The following is a 17,651-nucleotide window of genomic DNA, read 5'->3' as shown; positions in this document are numbered from 1 at the left end:
TTTACCTGAGGGAAAAGGCCCAAGAGGAGAAAGTGGGGAGGGGGAAAAAACCTTCACGGATTTCTACTAGCCTACTAGCCTCTAACATTTTGGCTTTGGTCACCACGCCGCGCGTTTTCACCGATCTTCACACCGTGCTGGACATGGCTCTCCGGAATTTGCCGAGCTTGCTAACGGTAGCCGATCACCACACAAGATCGGTGGATCTGTGCCGGAAGCTTGGACCTTCGATTTCATGTGGCTGTTGCTAACGCTGAGCGTGAGCTCTGTACGGACTCTAAGACCAGGGGGTGTGGTTGTGTATGTATATAATGCCCGTGAGGCCCAGCATTCTAGAACACTTGGATTCTCTGTACAATAACAAGGATCATCTGTAAATATTATTCTAAACCTTTTAAAGAACATACCATATACTCAAGTAATACCTATTTATGTAGATTCATCTCTTGATTTATACTTCTGCCTTTTGAAATACAAGGTCAGTGTGTGTAGGAAAAATACTGTACAAAAACAACTTATAGAGTAGCTTCATATAAACATTAAATCTCTTTATAATCATTATATCTATGTAATGTATCTTTTGGTCTGTAGTAAACATTACTAAATTGATTGGGTTAACCACAGTATTGGACAACACCAGCCAGCTTTTTTACATCTTATACATTCATCTTACGGCCATCTGAGAATGCAAACACACAGCTACAAATAAAAAGACTATATATATGTGTGTGTGTGTGTGTGTGTGTGTATGTGTATGTGTATGTGTGTTTATATATATATATATATATATATATATATATTACACACATATATAATTTATAAGCTTGTTTAAATGCTATATAGTCATGCTTAGGAAAAAATGTGGAATTTATCGCTTCGTAAAAATCGACTGAAGCTCAAGATTTGTGTACTTGAACAGAAATCATGCCGAAACATTTAGCTTGTTAACAATAATAATGATAATAATAAACAATTGAGTATTTCCAAAAAAAAGGCTAAAAGCAACCCGTAGATGCTGCAGACATCAGGCAGGTGTGACAAGAACAGTACACACAATTGCACCGGGTCTGATTGTGAATCACGCAAAAGTGCAGATTGGAAGGCTGGGGGGGGGGGGGGGGGGGCATTGAGGGGGGACTCTAGCATTAAGCGGGTTTAATATTATCGGGGAAAAAGTCTTCCATCATGGTAACGTAACTTGCCAGGGTAATACTGAGCAGAGGAAGGATTCGGTCAGAGATTGGGGTGGGGGTAGTTCTACGCACATGAGAGGCACCCGGGAAGGTTTTAACAGTAGCGTACGCTGGGACAGGATTATTGCTTCGGTTGCAAGAAAACGAAAACACAACCGCTGTTGTGTGTGTTTGTGTGTGTTGGGAGGGTTAAAGCACTAAATCTCAGAGTGAGAAGAAAATGAACAAGCACATGGACGGGGGCTGTAACCGCGGCAGTCAAGAGATTAGTGTAACATCCCAGCACTTTATAAACTTACAAACAAAAAGGAAGAGCAATGACTAAAACAGCATAAACAACAGAGCACCCATCTAAAAATAATATGGACTGTAAGTACTAGGAATGACCAAACAGACAAAAATAAAAGGGGTTATGTCACGAAGGAGGAGGTCGCACACATTAACGAAGATTGCCTTTCCACATGGCAGGAAATGGCCGGACCCGTTCTCACTGGTTTATAAGGGAACGGACCAATAGTAGGTAGGGTTATCACTTCAGCAGCAGCACTGAAAATGTAGATAAAAGGGGCGTGGGGGCACAAAGGGGGTGCAGATTTTTTTTAACAGTTCTCAGTCCTGATAATGACTATAAAAGTATACAGGAGGAAATTGAACAACACGGCATTGCTTCACGCAAAAAAAAAAAAAAAAACAACAAAAAAAAAATCGAAGAGTGGGGGAGACGGGCTCACATTGTCAGGGCTAGTAGGGGGATTCCAAAAACATGACCTGGCAAAGTGAGGGGCAGGGATTATGGACTTCCAAATATATGTATAAATATATATCACACATCAATAATACATTTATACATATCTAGAAAGAGATGCCAACAGCAAATATAAAGTCATCTGTAGGAAAAGAGGCGGGGCCTGGGGTGTAGTGGTGGGAAGGGCTTGGTAGGGGCGGGGTAGGGTGCATTGTCCTTCAGACTCCTGGGTGAGTGAGGTACAGGGCAGGGTGGGGGGTTGGGGTTGGGTGGGGGGCATTTAGAAGCCCAAGGGGTGGAGGAGGGGGCAGCAGGGGATTTTCACAGGGGCCCATGGCGGGCTTCGTATTTGGCCAAAATGTTTTTGCAACGACCCAGCTCCTTCCTCAGGTCGGCCACCTCCTGGCGCAGCGCGCCGTTCTCCTTCTCCAGGAAGCCAGCCCGGATGGCGATCTGGTTCTCCTTCAGCCGCCGAGCGTCCCGTGACCGCTTCGCCGCCACGTTGTTCTTTCTGCGTCGGGCCCAGTATTTGTCATCCTGTTAAAAAAGATAAATTCACACATTTCCTCACTCTGACCATACACTTGTCAACCTCCCCTTCTGCTACAGGCTAATTCACCCGTGGGTGGGACTTGGGAGGTTGTAGTTTTTCACTGCTAGTAACATTTGAGAGCTGCTCATAATTTTCCTGAACTTAACAAAAACTGTTTTCATTAAACCCAGATTGCTTAAGTGATTCAGCGCAACTGACACTATCCCAGGGTGATCCCACATCAGCTCTGCGTGGAAGCATGTTATCCACACTTACACAGAATGTCCTATCCCTTAATCCCAACCTCACAAACATAGGAGCCATGCTGGAGGCCAGCCACAGCACATAAGCTTCTTAACAACTCCCTCTAGCCAATGGGAGTGAAGCATGTGAGGGGGCTGGGTCAGTCTTCGGGCCGGGTAAAGGACACTGAGTCAGATAAGGATAAGAGCGGCAAGGGGACAGATGTGGGGGGTACAACCCTCAACTCAATCTTGTCCTTACGGTCTTGTGATTCTGACAGGTCATAAACTTTATTATTATTATTCCTACCACAATTTCAAAACTGATTTTATGTACTTAATATGTCTTTGACTAATTGATTGATGTCACTGGGGCACTGCTGTTGTAACCTTAGGCAGGGTACTTAACCCATAATGGCCTCGGTACATATCCAGCTGTAAAAATGGATAACATTACATTATTGTCACTTATCAGACACTCTTATCCAGAGCACCTTACATAGGTTACAGTTTTTACATGTTATCCATTTGTACAGCTGGATACTTTCTAAGGCAATTCTGGGTAACCTTGCCCAGGGTTACAACTTTACCACTATGTTACACTGCCGCCCACATTACTAAGTAGCTAAATGTAAAAGAGTATCATTTTAGCAGCCTCAGGAAGGTGTTTTTCTAGGGGCTGAGAGGAGCAATTGTGGCTGCACTGTCACCTTCATGTCATCCGGGATGAAGACTTTGCGGGCCTTCTTGATCATAGGCTGGGGCTTCAGCTCCTCAGCAGTGAACTTGCGCTTGCGGGGGTCGAAGATCTCCTGGCCTGGGATGCTGGACAATGCCAGGTCCGCTGGGTCTGGCTCATAGCCCACGGGAACCTGGATGGTGTCCGGGTCAATGGGGCTTGGGGTGTTGCGAGACGAAGGCAGGACTGTGTATGGGGGGGACAGGGATAGAACCTCATTAATGAAGATGATGAGCATTTATGTAGTGCCTTTCAGCTGACGATCTCTAAGGTCTTTATAGCAAAAGAGCAGACTAACTGCATCCCTAAATGAATCCATCAGGGAAAACTGGTCATACAATTTAAAAAAAAACATTTTATTTTCATCATCATATTCAATCATAACAGAGGGGATTACATAAGCGACTGTACTCAACCAATCAGCACGCAGAGCACAGTGAAGCTGCTGTAGCTCAATTTGACCACTAGGGGGCACCCGAGGCACAATTATTGAACGCAAGCCAGTGGACACCAACTTTTCTCTAAACCCACGGCAACAATGTCATAACAGTGCTGTGAGTGTGTTACGCATATGATGAGCTCAGGGCCCCACAAATGGCACTGCTTATGCATAATCGTGGACGGCTGGCTTGCGAAGCCCAAATTAGCGGACAAACATGATCATCTCAGAGTGTACCCCTCCCAGGCAGGCTCCGCCAGTGTTACACATTGAGTAACAGGTTTAGAGCACAGTACGGCTGCTGCAGTGTTACACCGGCCTGAGCTACACACACCGATGCCTTTCCCGGTTTTCATTCATCAGTCGCGGATTACCAAAGCACTGCTATGCTTAAGAAATGTGACTGGTGGTACAGGGCTGTGCTTACAGAACTGGGCTTTTTACTAGTTTCTGCTCTCAGACTGGTCATTATAGCCATGAACAAGACGCTAAACCCAAGCTTCAAATTTAATGCAAGTCATACAAATTAATACAGAGAAAAAAAGATAGAGGATGCATTGGCAGATGGTGATGTACAGTATATGAGGGATGTACTACAAATGATGTGATTCTAGGTCTAAACAAGCAATGTGAGGCATTTACACCTCCTGAGGAAAGCCCTTCAGTTGAGCCAGGTTGGGTCTGAACTCTGGGTCTGAGACTGGTGCCATCTGATTCCTGACCAGTTTTTCAGACCCACAGAGTAGAAGTTTCTCACCAGCCCTTCCTAATGATGCCTTGAGTCAGAACAGCTGCTTCATTAACACCAGCAGTGGCCAAGAAGTGTGCACCGAGCAAAAGGTGCCAGACATGAGCACACACCACGACAGACACGGCACATGTTGAAGGCAAGCCTTATAACTCTGTTTACAGCATTTCAGGTATTATTCATACCTCACTTCGAATATCCTCATTTCTCATTATATTTGTGTTCTTCCTTGGAGGCCAGAATGACAGACAGGAAATCAGGCAACAATAGACAACTGTTTTTTTCTAATTCCGGGAAAAACATTCACAAGTGTTTGCCCAATGGGGCCACTCACCATTTAAACAAGGGCAAAGGCATGCTTTCCTTTAACATCCACCCTGCAAATAATCACCAAAGAGAACCACCCTGAGAGCGTGCACCCTGAGCAACATAATCTGCTAATGACCTTCCGTTCTGTTTCATCTAATTATAGTCAGAGTTTCACTGCTGCAGTGCTAATCTGTGTACTCGTTGTGACCGGACACTCCCAGCAGCCTCTCTTCCAGGATCCCCCTTAGATCTAACTGTGCCACAGCCACAGGAGCACCACTAAGCGTCCCTTGCAACTAGGAACTCAGATTAGCGGTCTTCTAAATGAATGGTCAATAACTTGAGCACACGCTTGCAGTCACGCCAAATTTTGGGCGGAGCTCAGCAGTTTCATTTGCGAATCGGCCCCCGATCACGGTTCTCGCTGGATTCACCAGAGAAGGAGTTCATTTCAAGTCTACTCCTGCTGCACGGGGTGCTTTACTTCCCACAGTTTTCTAGACTGTCTAGTTTCAGATTAACACAAATTAATGCTTGAATGGTGTTGTGTTCACACTCACTGGGCTGGGGGTGTTGTTAGCCTGTTCTGACGCAGTTGCTCATTTAACTTGGAAGGACACACTTCTGTTCTCTTGTCCTTGAAGTAGCTCTGGATAAGAGTGTCTGCTAAATGAATGTAATGGAATGTTATGTAATGCCGTGACAACTTTCGTGTCACAAATGGGACATGATGGGAGGCGTGGCCCCTTTCTTTCTCCCCGTCCCACTGGGAGCTCTGCACCCTCTGCTCACACATAACACAGCAGCCATATCCTGCAACCTTAATTTAGCACTGAGAGTCCCAAAGCTGCTTACTGTGTAAACTAAAATGGGCCCAAAACAAGCCAGTGGCCGTGAATAGCTGGAACAGCCAGCAAGCTCCTCACCACTCCTCACACCAGATATATGCCATTTAACAGGCTTAATCGTTTTCAGCCAAGGGTGCTGTCATTGCCCGAAGATGACCGGTCGTACGCTTGGCTTTAAGTGGAAGGTTCGAGAGCCCCCTCGCCAGGACAGAACTTTCAACGTCCGATCCCCCTCGACCCCCACACCACCGTTTCAACAAGTCTGCTCTAAGGGTGATACGGAGAGAGTAACAGGCGGGGCCTCTATTCGACCAGGTCACAAACCCTGCACAACTTGCAGCCAGTTGTAGTCAAGAAAAATCTGGACTGCAGTGTGGTTAATGCCAGTGTGGTCCATCACAAGTGTGGTCTAACAATGGTGAAGTCTAACATCAGTGTGGTTACTGCAGTTGTTCGCAGACGGATTGTGCTGCTTTGTTCCTCGGTAAAAACAATGAAGAAAAACCTGGAAACGTGCACTTTCATAATTGCACTTGGATTCCCTGAACCGTTCTGATTAAATGAGATTGACCTGCTCCCTCTCCCCTTCCCCCTTACAAACGTGCCTCAGACTCAGCGCAAGCTCAAAGAAACACCAGCTAATTGATTCTCATTTCAAGCCAAGAAACAAAGGCTCGCCTGAAGCCAAAGTTATTTTTCCCGAGCTCGCAAATTTGCATTGTGTGGAAGGATTTCTGATAACGTCACTCAGATCAGAAGCAAGATGAGTGGTTTTCCTGCACAGCTCGTTGTGAGAAAGACTCGTGAAGAGAAAGGTCCTGTGATAAATAAAATGAGTGCTGTTTGAGAACACTTTGAGATGAACTGATTTTGAGCAGAGGGCAACCTCGCATAAGGCAGCGCTAATGACCTCACCCATTGTCTGGGGCAGGGCTTAGTGGACAGGATTAGCTGTGTAAACCTAAAGGGAGAATGCAAGAAAAACATGTCTTCCAGCAGAAACCCCCCCCCCCACCCACCCATTTGGAGGAGGAATGCAGCAGAGACCCCCCCCCAACACACACACACACACACACACACACACATACACCCGCCTCTGGGCTGTTGGGCACAGCCAGAGGAGCAGCAGTGATGTTAGTCATGGGACCTGACTGCCGGTCGAAGGAAAGGGGGCCTCCCACAGCCCACACTGCTGAGGAAACCGTCGCTCAAAGAGCCCCCCCATTAAGCCCCCCCCCCATCATTTTACCTGCTTACTGTACATTGTACCTTGGCATGTGACAAACTTTGAACTTGAACTTGAATCAGCCTGTTCTTCAGGGCTTATTTTGAAGGATGCAAAAGAGGCCAGCCACCCATAATGCAAAGCTCTTATGGAGGCTGATTTCACCAGGAGAGCTGCCTTTGCAATGCTTTATTAGCTCAGCCAGCTGCAGTGCAGTAAATTTCTCCTGCATTCTGAGAGGGTGACCTCCGAATGACCCCGTGAGAGGAAGCTGAGACCTGGTGGCTTCGCTGCTCCTCTAATTTGGCCCAGTGCTCTAGCTGCTCTAGTCCTGCATGATGATCAACTCACCCTGAAACCAGAAACATCCCTATAGTTTTAGAGTGCCTGGTGAACTCCGCACCCACCCTTACCCCATCTGTCTGTACATAGCGAGCATTAGCTGCTAGCTCATAACGGATGTGGAACCCCGTATGTTCAATCTTATGTTACTCCTGCTTTAGAAGAACAGGATAAAGATGTCATAGTAAGTGCTTTTGCACTGGTCAGGCATATGGCTACCTCTGGGGTGTCGTCTTGGATATGGAAGACCCGCGGCTGACCTGGGGTCAGTGGAAACATGGCTACAGACTTCCTCTCTGGGGGGCCCACACACACTGGGGCTCCTGTTCCTAATCAGCAGTTGCCACAGGAACGTAAACAGCCACTATCTTAGTGGAGGAGTATGTTCTCCTTCCTCAAGGGGGAGACACATTTTTAGTTTACAGCCCCTAAGTTTCCTCCATTCAGCTCTTAACTGTACTGTACTGATATCTGTTCTGCGACACTGTGTGTGTGTGTGTGCAGCAAGGGAGGAGGTTGGGGGGTAGCAGCCTTTGGGAAAGGACCAGGTGTTCTGCCTTGTCACCTGAGATGGTTTCCACTTGGACGAAGATACGTTGTGCTGGCTGGTGTGGGCTGGATAGTGCTGGCGATATTCATGGGGGGGAGAATCTCTCCCATTGCTGGATTCATTTATCAGACTCACCCCCCGCCCCCGCCACCACCCCAAACGTGCGTCCAGGTGCTTCCTCCTACTGTTTCAGTGCTGGGGGCAATCGCAGCCAAAAAGAGACATGCTCACTGGAGATGGCGGGGGGGAGGGCTTTCAAGACTGCGGCTACACGTTAACAGTGTGATCGCTTCAGCCACCAAGGTCAGCAACTATGCAAATCACCGCAGGGACTTTCAACCCTCAGTATCAGGACTGATTCACAGGAGCATCTAATGAGTATCTACAGTGTCTTGGCAGTGACTTGGCTTAGGTTAGCACACTGATTGCATGAGCAAAATAAAATAAAATAAAAAACTGGCTGCTGGCTGCTGATAATGTCAAATATCTCTCAAAGGAAGAACCGGCTCAGATCTTAAAATGCAGCACGGGGTCTGTGGGTGTGAGCATGGAGGGGCTGAGTTCAACTTAAAACCGTTACAAATGTAAGATTTGTTTAGGTTTTCTTTCTCTGTGGTACCTTCTGATTGAATTTGTTGTGATACTGTGATCGTTCCTAATTCATACAGCAACACAAAAAAACCCCACAGTTATGGTACTGTCCCTGATCAGATATAATCTTCCAAACCCCCCACCCATCCACCACACACACACACACACACACACACACACACACACACACACACACACACACACACCACCCTGTGGAGAAACACACGCTGGTTGAAAGCGTGTTTTTAATATGAGGGAACAGAGGCAGGTGAATCAAAGCATGTTTCTGTGAAACATGGCGTGAACTCAAAACATGACCTTTCATCCCAAAAACCCCACCCCACCCCCACCACCATTGCACACATCTGAGCTCATTTGGGCCAGACAGAACGCTCGCGGCGCCGCTAACTGAACACTCACTCAGCTGTGACAGCAACAGTCTGACAACTTAAAAAAAAAATCTCAAGACACCTATCTGAATGCAAAAGTTAAAAGAAATCCAGCTGGGCTTTCAGCACAGAATTTCAAAACTGAGACTGCACTTTTGGTATGAAAATAATTCCCAGTAATACTAGCTGGACTTGTTTTTTTAATGGACAATTGCATCTCTCCCTAACTCCTCTCTCCATGCATTCAGGTATTTTAGAGAAGTGTCAGCGAAAGTAATTGTTTTTCCCCAACTCCCTGTGGGCCCTGGCTGATAGAATATGGGTCGTTTTATGCTGTCTGACTCGGCTGCAGCCTTTTCAGAGTCCAGCGTCCCCACTCTGATCCGCTGTGGCACTAATAGCCATGGCGGCTCCCAATCCGTGAGGGAGAGCTAGCACCAGCAACACAGTGCACACGTGACAGCAGCACGCCTCCTGCAATGTGACTCCTCACGGGGGGGAGGAGGAGGGGAAGAGGTGTGCTGCATCCCCGCTTATTACGCCCGCCTGTGTGTGTCACATGGGCCCGCACGCCGCCACCAGGACTAGCCCGGCCACTCTCACATGAGGGGTAATGCGCGGGAGGAACCAAACCAAACCAAACAAAACCCGCGGCAACGCTAAACATTTTCCCCCCATGTGTGTGCGTGTGTGTGTGTTTGTGTGTGTTTGTGTGTGTGTCCGAGTAACCATGCTAGCCTGGCAAATGTTAAAACTAACAAATTAACCTCCAAAACGGACACTGAATGTCATTCTCATGACTGCACTTACACCTGACAGCTAGTTGCCAGCTAGGTTACTCCCCATACCAAACAGACCTAGCAATGTTCACATCCTACATGCATACATTATAAATCTATTATAGTTTATAATAAATACCTGAAACTACAGCCATTTCCCACCACTGTGAGACTATCTCAATGCCTGGTTTTCATTATATGCAAGGACTGAGGACGTAACTTAAAAAGCAGTGACCTTTTCACATTAACCACAGAGGCTGCTTTAAACAAAGAAGGGCCAATCCCATTGCTCCTGGTTTAGACCTCAGTAGATACACTGCCATATACATAGAGACTTCTCCATGCCTGTCAGTCCATGCATTATAAGGAATTCTTTTCCCGGAATAATCCACACAAAAGCTATCAGTGCTACTATGCTAATTCATGATGGGGGAGACCAGAGGTCCACCCTTACCACGGTAAATGAGGAGCCAGTGCAGGCAATTAGCGTCTTTTCTCCTTTTGTTCTGAGGTGCCTCAAACTCTAACCTCTAACCTCAGTATTCACATTAATTCAGAGCTCCTAAAATGAATTATGTCAGTTAATAGACCCATTGTCATGACCACAAGCTATGTGTGCCAGCATTGTCGAATTAATAATTTTGTCAGCAGGTGTAAATCATTCAGCCTGAGTGTCCAAATTTTTAAGCTTCACAATGTCACTCGATTGCAATGTTTTTCATACCTGGTTTTCAAAAAGTAAACATGTGGTTAATACATTTACTAGACTGGAGTGCCAAGAAAGGTAGGAAATACAATGTAACCAGCTAAATGTCCCCTCCGCAGTGAAGAGTAAATGTGTGACATTAAATGAAGTATGCTTTTAACAGGGTTTCAATACTATCAATTAGTATTGCCACCGAGGGGACATTGAGGGAAGGTATTTTAAAGGTATGCATGCCGATACCTCCAGCGTTGGCCTGTTCTTAGTGACTCCTGTCTGCAAACTGCTACACCAGGTAGCTAGGCTTCCAGTCCAATATGACAGGTGTACAGTGGGACAGACTGCACCTGTTCAACCACTGTGTTAAACTATGCCTCATGAGCAGGAGGCGAAGAGTTCTCGTTTTTCCACTTTTCATTTCATTTCATTTTCATTTCATTTGTACTCAATGGATGCAAGCTTCACTGTAACGCACCACTTAAATGCCTGTGGTTTGGTTTGGAGTGGCAAGATCAAGGAAACCGTGATATTAGCTAGCCAGCTAGTTGGAAATCTAACATACCACATTATCCTTTGACCCTCATAAAATGTGTGAACAAAGTATCCTAGAACTGTTAGCCGCATCATCAATGATTATAAACTGCTGGTTATGTTTAGAGGATGTTTGATAGACAGGTTGTACAGATGTATATCATGTTTTTACCACTTCATTAAGGTATGCATAATTGAAACTGAACTGTATGACTGAAGGTGCAGTCTTGGGTTTAACCAGAGCCTCATAGCTTGGTGGGGTTATCACTGTTTCGACTGGCTAACGTTCAAGACTTCTTTTCCCAGTGATTAACATGTGATGTGTTGACACCATCCACAAATGTTACGTGCTCCTGAAATCAAGGCTTATTTGCGTACCACTCCACCTATCAGAAATTCTTTCCATTATAGGGCGATCATGAAATGATCCGATTGGCTTTTGCTCACTCCATGCAATGCTGCGTTCACTTTACTCTGGCCTTTAAGACTTGTTATCAAGTCAGGACTCATGTTTTAGTGCATAACTTACTCTAAGCATCAAGCAGCCAGTGTTGTCAGGGCAGATATGTCAGAACAGCATTCTGCTTACAATGCATGATAGATTGAACAGTGCACACCAGACAAAAACACGGACAGGCACTTTCATAAAACAGTTCATTTCTAACTGGAAGGCAAATTTCTCCAGGCCAGTGCCACGAAGCAATATATTTTTCAATGATGACGCTGATCAAACAAAGTCCTCTATTCATGTTCTAACCAAAATACTACTGCGATTCATTATAAATCATTTTACATACATCTTTACCCAAAATGGATTACAAGGCTCACTACTGCACATATTCTGTTACTCATTCACAGAACTCCATTTATTGAAGCAGTTAAGATAAAACACACGGCTCACATGTACAGCAGCGTCACACTCCATGATCTGAACACACACCCTTCAAGTCCAGTTCAGCCCCACAATGACCTGCCTCAGACAGTTGCCAAGTATCACTGCAAATTTTTATAAAGGTAACAGTTTTGCCCTGAAAAAGGTTAACCAGATACAAGAACCTGAGTGAAAAGCATTGTTTTAAAGGCAGTGAATTAGAGAGAATACAACAGCAGCTGGTGGTGTTCTATCGATTACTCATTTTACACTTTTACACATATGATCTTAATGCCTCTGGCACAGTGCAGGGAGTCACTCTGCCAAGGCTTTGCAAACCAAACATCTTAATGCAACCAATAAAGGACTTTATCTGAGCAAAAAATAGAATATTTTACGTAATTTACTCTTATTTGTGTGTGTGTGTGTGTGTGTGTGTGTGTGGTGGTTGGACATACAGTAAACAGTTATGAATGAGTGTAAGTTATGAAACTGGCCTCCTCGTGGTGACCTGCTCCTTTGTATTGTCCGGCTACTGTGGTGTGAGGAAGTGGCTGGCCATGATGCTCCCTAACAGGCTGACCCATACAATCTGCGTACCCACGCGATAGTTGAGCTCAACCCCGTTGGGGGGGGGGGGGGGCGCAGACCCCTCGAGTGCTCTCCCTCCCTCTCTCTCTCTCTCTCTCTCTGTCCCCAAAGCAGCTCCAGGTCGGTCAGTGTGTGTTTGTGTGTGTGTATATGTTCACACACACTGGGTTTAGGTACTCCTTCTGCTCTTAATTACCCCGCTAATTAAGCCAGCCGTTTACTCTGTCTATTCATGCCTCCCTCCCGCCTGCTCCAAGCACACACACATTTCTGTTAAGGGTAATATCCCTTGCTAAAAGCTGTACTTTTGCAGTACCCTCAAAAAATATTTAACAGCACAGTATTTTTGTGAATACGGGGGCTGTTATCTTACATGGTTAATCGATGAGCCTGACCTGTTTTAAGGTTGGGGCACTGGCTGGAGCAAACACACAAACTTCCCTCAAGACTTTGCTACTTTGCTTACTACCTCTGCTCTAGAGGGAACTGTTGGAAGGCAGGAAGGTGGATGATTAGTGGAGCGGGAGGGGGAGTTGAGGGCTTGTTACCTGCTCTGCTGGGACTGTGGAGGCAGCTCTGGGTGACCATGGCTGTATGAACGGAGGTGGTGGCGCGGCTGCTCAGGTCCACCACGGAGGGCGTGGGGGGCGTGGGCGGTGGGGGCGGGGCCTGCTGCAGGGGCACCTGCTGTTGGTGCTGGTTTTGGTCGTGCTGCGCTGGGTTGGAGGGGATGCCATTCTCAGACAGGAACTCTTCCAGGTCCATGTACTCCAGCTGGAAGGTGTCCCCATCATAAGGCAGGGTCTTATCCCACAGGGTTGGACCCAAGAAAGCAGACTGCGGTGCATTGGACCCGCTAACCTCATCCTCAAGCTTCTTCTCCTTCTCTTTGCCAAAACCTGGGAGAAATGTGATGGCCCTATTAGCATCCTTGTTTGCACTCTCACGCACTGTCTTGCACATGCACTTGCACTGCTAAACTATTCTTTGCCTATCCACACATACTTGTTTGTTTTCAGCTTCTCTTTAAGTTGATGTTGATGACTAAAGAACTGCAAATATTTTAAAATGACCATAAAGCATGCAATTCAGGTATATCACAAGTGTTGTTTTAAAAACAATTTCTTCTTTAACAGTGTGAAAACCTGCACAGCTCATACTGCTGCCATTGGTAATCTAGATGAGATGACCTCTAAACTCACTTGGAGACGTTTGTTTGGGACTGATTCCTGGACTGATTGAAAAGATAAAAAACACACGCACACCCAAGCACTGGAATGCACGCGCAAGAGGAAACAGCTCACAAAGGGTTCTGCTGGCACGCGATGTTTAAACCTAAAACATGAGCCAACTCGGACGAGAATTTTCCTTTCATTCAGCTTTGATGTCTCTAAATATTGGTCCAATATTTGTAAGTCCAATATAGTTCGCTACTGGTAGCCACTATATATACATATAAATTAACAGATGAATAATTTCAGCTGATCTGATAATGGCAGTTTGAGATGTGATACAAACAGAGAACGCTTTCGAAGAGTTAAAATCTTGATTTGTCAGTGAGTAATTAGCAATGCAAAGTTATTTAAAGGGAGAAATACAACTGCCTAGCAAGCTAAAACATACAATCTGCACTTCATGAACGCGCTCGTTAGCTAACTAGAAACTGATATTTAGTAGCTGCTAGATAGCTGCAGCGGCGTAAACAATAATATCTTATAACAGTAATATAATACCGATTTAACGTTACTTGTTTGTTGCACTGTTCTGTGTGGTTTCTCGAGACCCAGCTATAATACAGCTAGACAGCAACCCGCTTAGCCAGGAGCTCATCACAGTGAGAAATACTTAAGATAGCGATGTAATGCAATTTTGCTAGTCTACCAGATGCAAAAAGGTACCATCGACTGCCAGCTAGCTGTCTTACAGACTTGTTTAATTGTCTGCAGTGACACTTACAGAATGAGTAACGTTAGCTAATTCGCTAACTAGCCGTCTACCTTTCTGCAGCCAGACAAGACACTGTGAAAGGCTATCTTACTTGCAACCAACCGAAGCTCCGTACATACTTATGAATAATAAGTATATAATAAGTCATTAAATTAAAGTTGTCTGGTTTTGTTTACCTTCGTCGTGGTGAAACGGAAGTTTTAAAGGATTTTCCAGCAGGGATTTCAGCACGCCGTGAGTTGGAGGTAGGAAAGTTGAGTTTATCGGGAGAGGTCTAGCCATCTTCTCCATATTCTAGCAATACAGCTAAACGAAAGGAAAGCCTGTTATTCCGAGAGGGGAAGAAAAATAATTTAAAAAGTATATGGAGACTATATATGCAAAGAAATACGTCCTCGAGCGAAATCGACTTAATCCGGGACTGTTTCCACGAATCAGATAAACTACCCCAGGAAAAAGGAAGATTGTGTTTGGGTTCACCGGGTCCTGGCAGACTGCACCCGATTGTGGCTAGTTTGCGAGTCTGAAATGGCTTGTAGTTCCATGTGCGGCCACTGACATTGGTGACGTCAAACCTTTTGGCAGAACTCCCGAGTACTGACTGTACGAATGGGATGGGAGGAGGAGACAGCCTTAGCTCCCGGTGAATTTCATAATTTGTTACACATCCCCGCCTCTGTAAATTTTTTAAACCCCTCCTATTTTTGACAACCACCCTTTAGTTAATCCACACACAACACAGTCATTATTTTAACTAAGCTTACTTTAATTAGATTTACATTTATTTTTTGTCATTTAGCAGACGCTCTCATCGGGAAGTGTGTCGCATCAAAACAGGGGCCAAAAACAGTTAACCTGCAAAACAGTGAGTTAATCGGGTTATGCGCGAAAGCTGTGCCGAAAGATGCGTGAGGGGGAAAAGTGGGCCTAAGTGGAAAAAAACGTAACCTTAGTGTAGAGTGTGCTTGTCAATACTTTAAAAATATTTTTTTAGTCGCCCGTCCACATCAAGCGTACTAAATGTCCAACCTCTAAACATAAGACCTTCCGCGAGGAGAGGTTTAACGAGCCCTCGTCACGCGTTCCCTGCATGGATACAGTGCACAAGGCCGGGCGGAATGGCTGGTCACGTGAGGGGCCGAGTTGACCTACTTTTATCCAATGGCAGCAGCAAAGCTAAAAGCTGGCGTGACTGATCCACGGCCGTGTCACATTGAACTTCATGTGTTCTCGCTGGGAAGGAAAAACAAGCGACTCCCTCTGAGCCACAAAAATGTACCGCCTTGTCATAGTTCTAGTGACCTCTTCATAATGCAAGGCAAAATGTTTGATGATAAACATAATGTTAACTAGACTACGTACATTAAACTCTGTACAAATAACAATTTAAACCGCATATTACCGCAATATTGCTCACCAAACTCCCAGTGTATTTTGTCACCAGTAATATTGGTAATGCTTGGCTTACTTTGACGGATTTCGAGTGTAGAGTTATAACATAAAATCTATTTGTGCGGAAGTGAAGTGCACAACTTAAAGAAAGTGGGAAAAAAATAATTGGTTGGGATAATATTGTCGGGGAAATAATTTTTTCAACTTGGTCACACATTCCTAGCAACGCCGGTTGCCAAAGCAAATCGCTATTGTTGTGACAACCTGTGAAGAAAGTAGGACACTCCTCTGAATGAACTGCGTCTTGGGCCGAGCACGAGAGGGAATGGGAGACGAACTGACAGCAGGTGAAAAGTCGTTAAAGCACACACACACACACACTCACTCTCTTTCTCTCTCTCTCTCTCTCGCTCTCTTGGCGGATCCCACAGTCTGCTGATTCATTGAAGCAAGTTGTTCCATTAGTTTGACTTACAGAGTGCGCTTGCTTTCAAGAGCAAGTTCATCAATGATGGATTCGCTTTTCAAAAACCATTAGCTGAATTTGGTTGAATTACGACCTCTCGTTGGTACAATATTCTCTTCTTGAGAGATACTAGATTAAATAACAGTGGCATTAGCTATATCTAATAGTGACTTGTAATCCAATAGAACAGTCTTAATTTTTACACGCACAGATTTGGTTAAATGCCCTACGAATCTCTGTGAACAGTATCTGTGTCCAGAGTCTTCAATCAGATAAAATGAAGACTTTCGAAACCCAAGATGGAGTAATAAGAGATTGAGCTTGTTCTTTGCATTTTTATTTTAATCCATAATCTTTCATTGTGTAGATTGATGGCAGTGTCTTCAAACTTCATTTTTTTTTTTTTTAAATTTAAACTTTATTTCACCAGGTTTGTCCCATTGAGATTAAAATCTCTTTTACAAGAGAGACCTGGCCAAGAAAAGCAGCACACCAAGTTTCAGACAAAACAAAAATAACATAAGCATAAAAAATACACAAAAAGACAAAGGACAAGTAGAAAGTGCAAAGTGCAACAAGTGCAAAAGCAATAAATTTTCAGCTAAAAACATTTGCAATTCTCAATAGACTCTGTTTCCCAACTCTTAACAATAGCTTTAAATTCACTGAGCGTGACCAAGTCCTGAAGTTTTAACTCTTTTTGCAGGCTATTCCAAGTAGATGGTGCAGAATACATGAAAGCCTTCTTGCCAAACAAATTAATTGCTTAGGCTGTCCTGTATAAATCCTTAGCAGCAGATAGTTTCCAATGCCCACTTATATTGCTGTGCTTCCTGAAGCAGGGGTGCTTAAGTGGTGAACTTTACTTCTTTTTGTTGTTGTTGTTTTTTTTTTGAGGCAGTCATATCTGGAAAAATCACAGCTGGGGTAAGTCCAAAAGGTGACTAATTTCTTAAGACAATCTTCAGGGATGTTTATATTCCAGATATGTGTACATACATTTGTTTGAATAAAATAAAATTAAGTTTTCATATTTCCATTTCTCATCAAAGCTGTTTATTCATTTGGATTTTCCCTTGTCATTTCATTGCCCTGGGATTTAGATCTACAGTAATCCTGTCTGTAAATATCTTATTTGTTTGCATATTCATTTTTCAGATCTGCTGTGTGTTGGAGCAACAATTTCTTGTCTCAGACTCAAAGATCAGGTTTTGGGGCAATTCTGTGTAAAACAGCAAAAACTGTTACATAATTATACACTCTCAATATGCAACACTTTACCATGTTGTTATTTTGACAATAAGCAGATGGAATGCTAGCATTTCCAAAAAAGGGAGGGGCTTAATTCCAGTACCCTCAGAGGAGGGGAGAGGCCTGAATGAAAATATATGTATACATGAAAAGAGGAGGGGCCTGACTTCAGGACACTCAGAAGCAGGGAGGGGCCTGGATAAAATTACAGCCTGTATTTTAATATTT

At 44.6% G+C, this 17,651-nt stretch overlaps 1 protein-coding gene across 1 annotated transcript; it reads right to left on the bottom strand.

Moving 5' to 3' along the window:
• Positions 1-1,118: 1,118 nt before the first annotated feature.
• On the bottom strand, positions 1,119-14,841 carry LOC118794786 (hepatic leukemia factor-like). The gene is made up of 4 exons (XM_036553051.1): positions 14,491-14,841; positions 12,916-13,266; positions 3,423-3,637; positions 1,119-2,475 (listed from the first exon to the last, which is right to left on the bottom strand). The coding sequence occupies exons 1-4, from the start codon at positions 14,603-14,605 to the stop codon at positions 2,260-2,262; spliced, it is 897 nt and encodes a 298-aa protein (XP_036408944.1). The 5' UTR covers positions 14,606-14,841; the 3' UTR covers positions 1,119-2,259.
• Positions 14,842-17,651: the final 2,810 nt, after the last annotated feature.

This window comes from Megalops cyprinoides, chromosome 19 (genome assembly GCF_013368585.1).
Source record: "Megalops cyprinoides isolate fMegCyp1 chromosome 19, fMegCyp1.pri, whole genome shotgun sequence".
Taxonomy (NCBI): Eukaryota; Metazoa; Chordata; class Actinopteri; order Elopiformes; family Megalopidae; genus Megalops; species Megalops cyprinoides.
This window is presented reverse-complemented; position numbering and strand designations above follow the sequence as displayed.

Bases quoted from the DNA above. Each gene is read 5' to 3' on its own strand.
- LOC118794786 (XM_036553051.1), bottom strand. From the start codon at position 14,605: ATGGAGAAGATGGCTAGACCTCTCCCGATAAACTCAACTTTCCTACCT. The intron at 13,267-14,490 runs GTAAACAAAACC...CATTTCTCCCAG, and splicing joins TCCGTTTCACCACGACGAAG to GTTTTGGCAAAGAGAAGGAG. The intron at 2,476-3,422 runs GTGACAGTGCAG...CTTTTTTAACAG, and splicing joins TCATCCCGGATGACATGAAG to GATGACAAATACTGGGCCCG.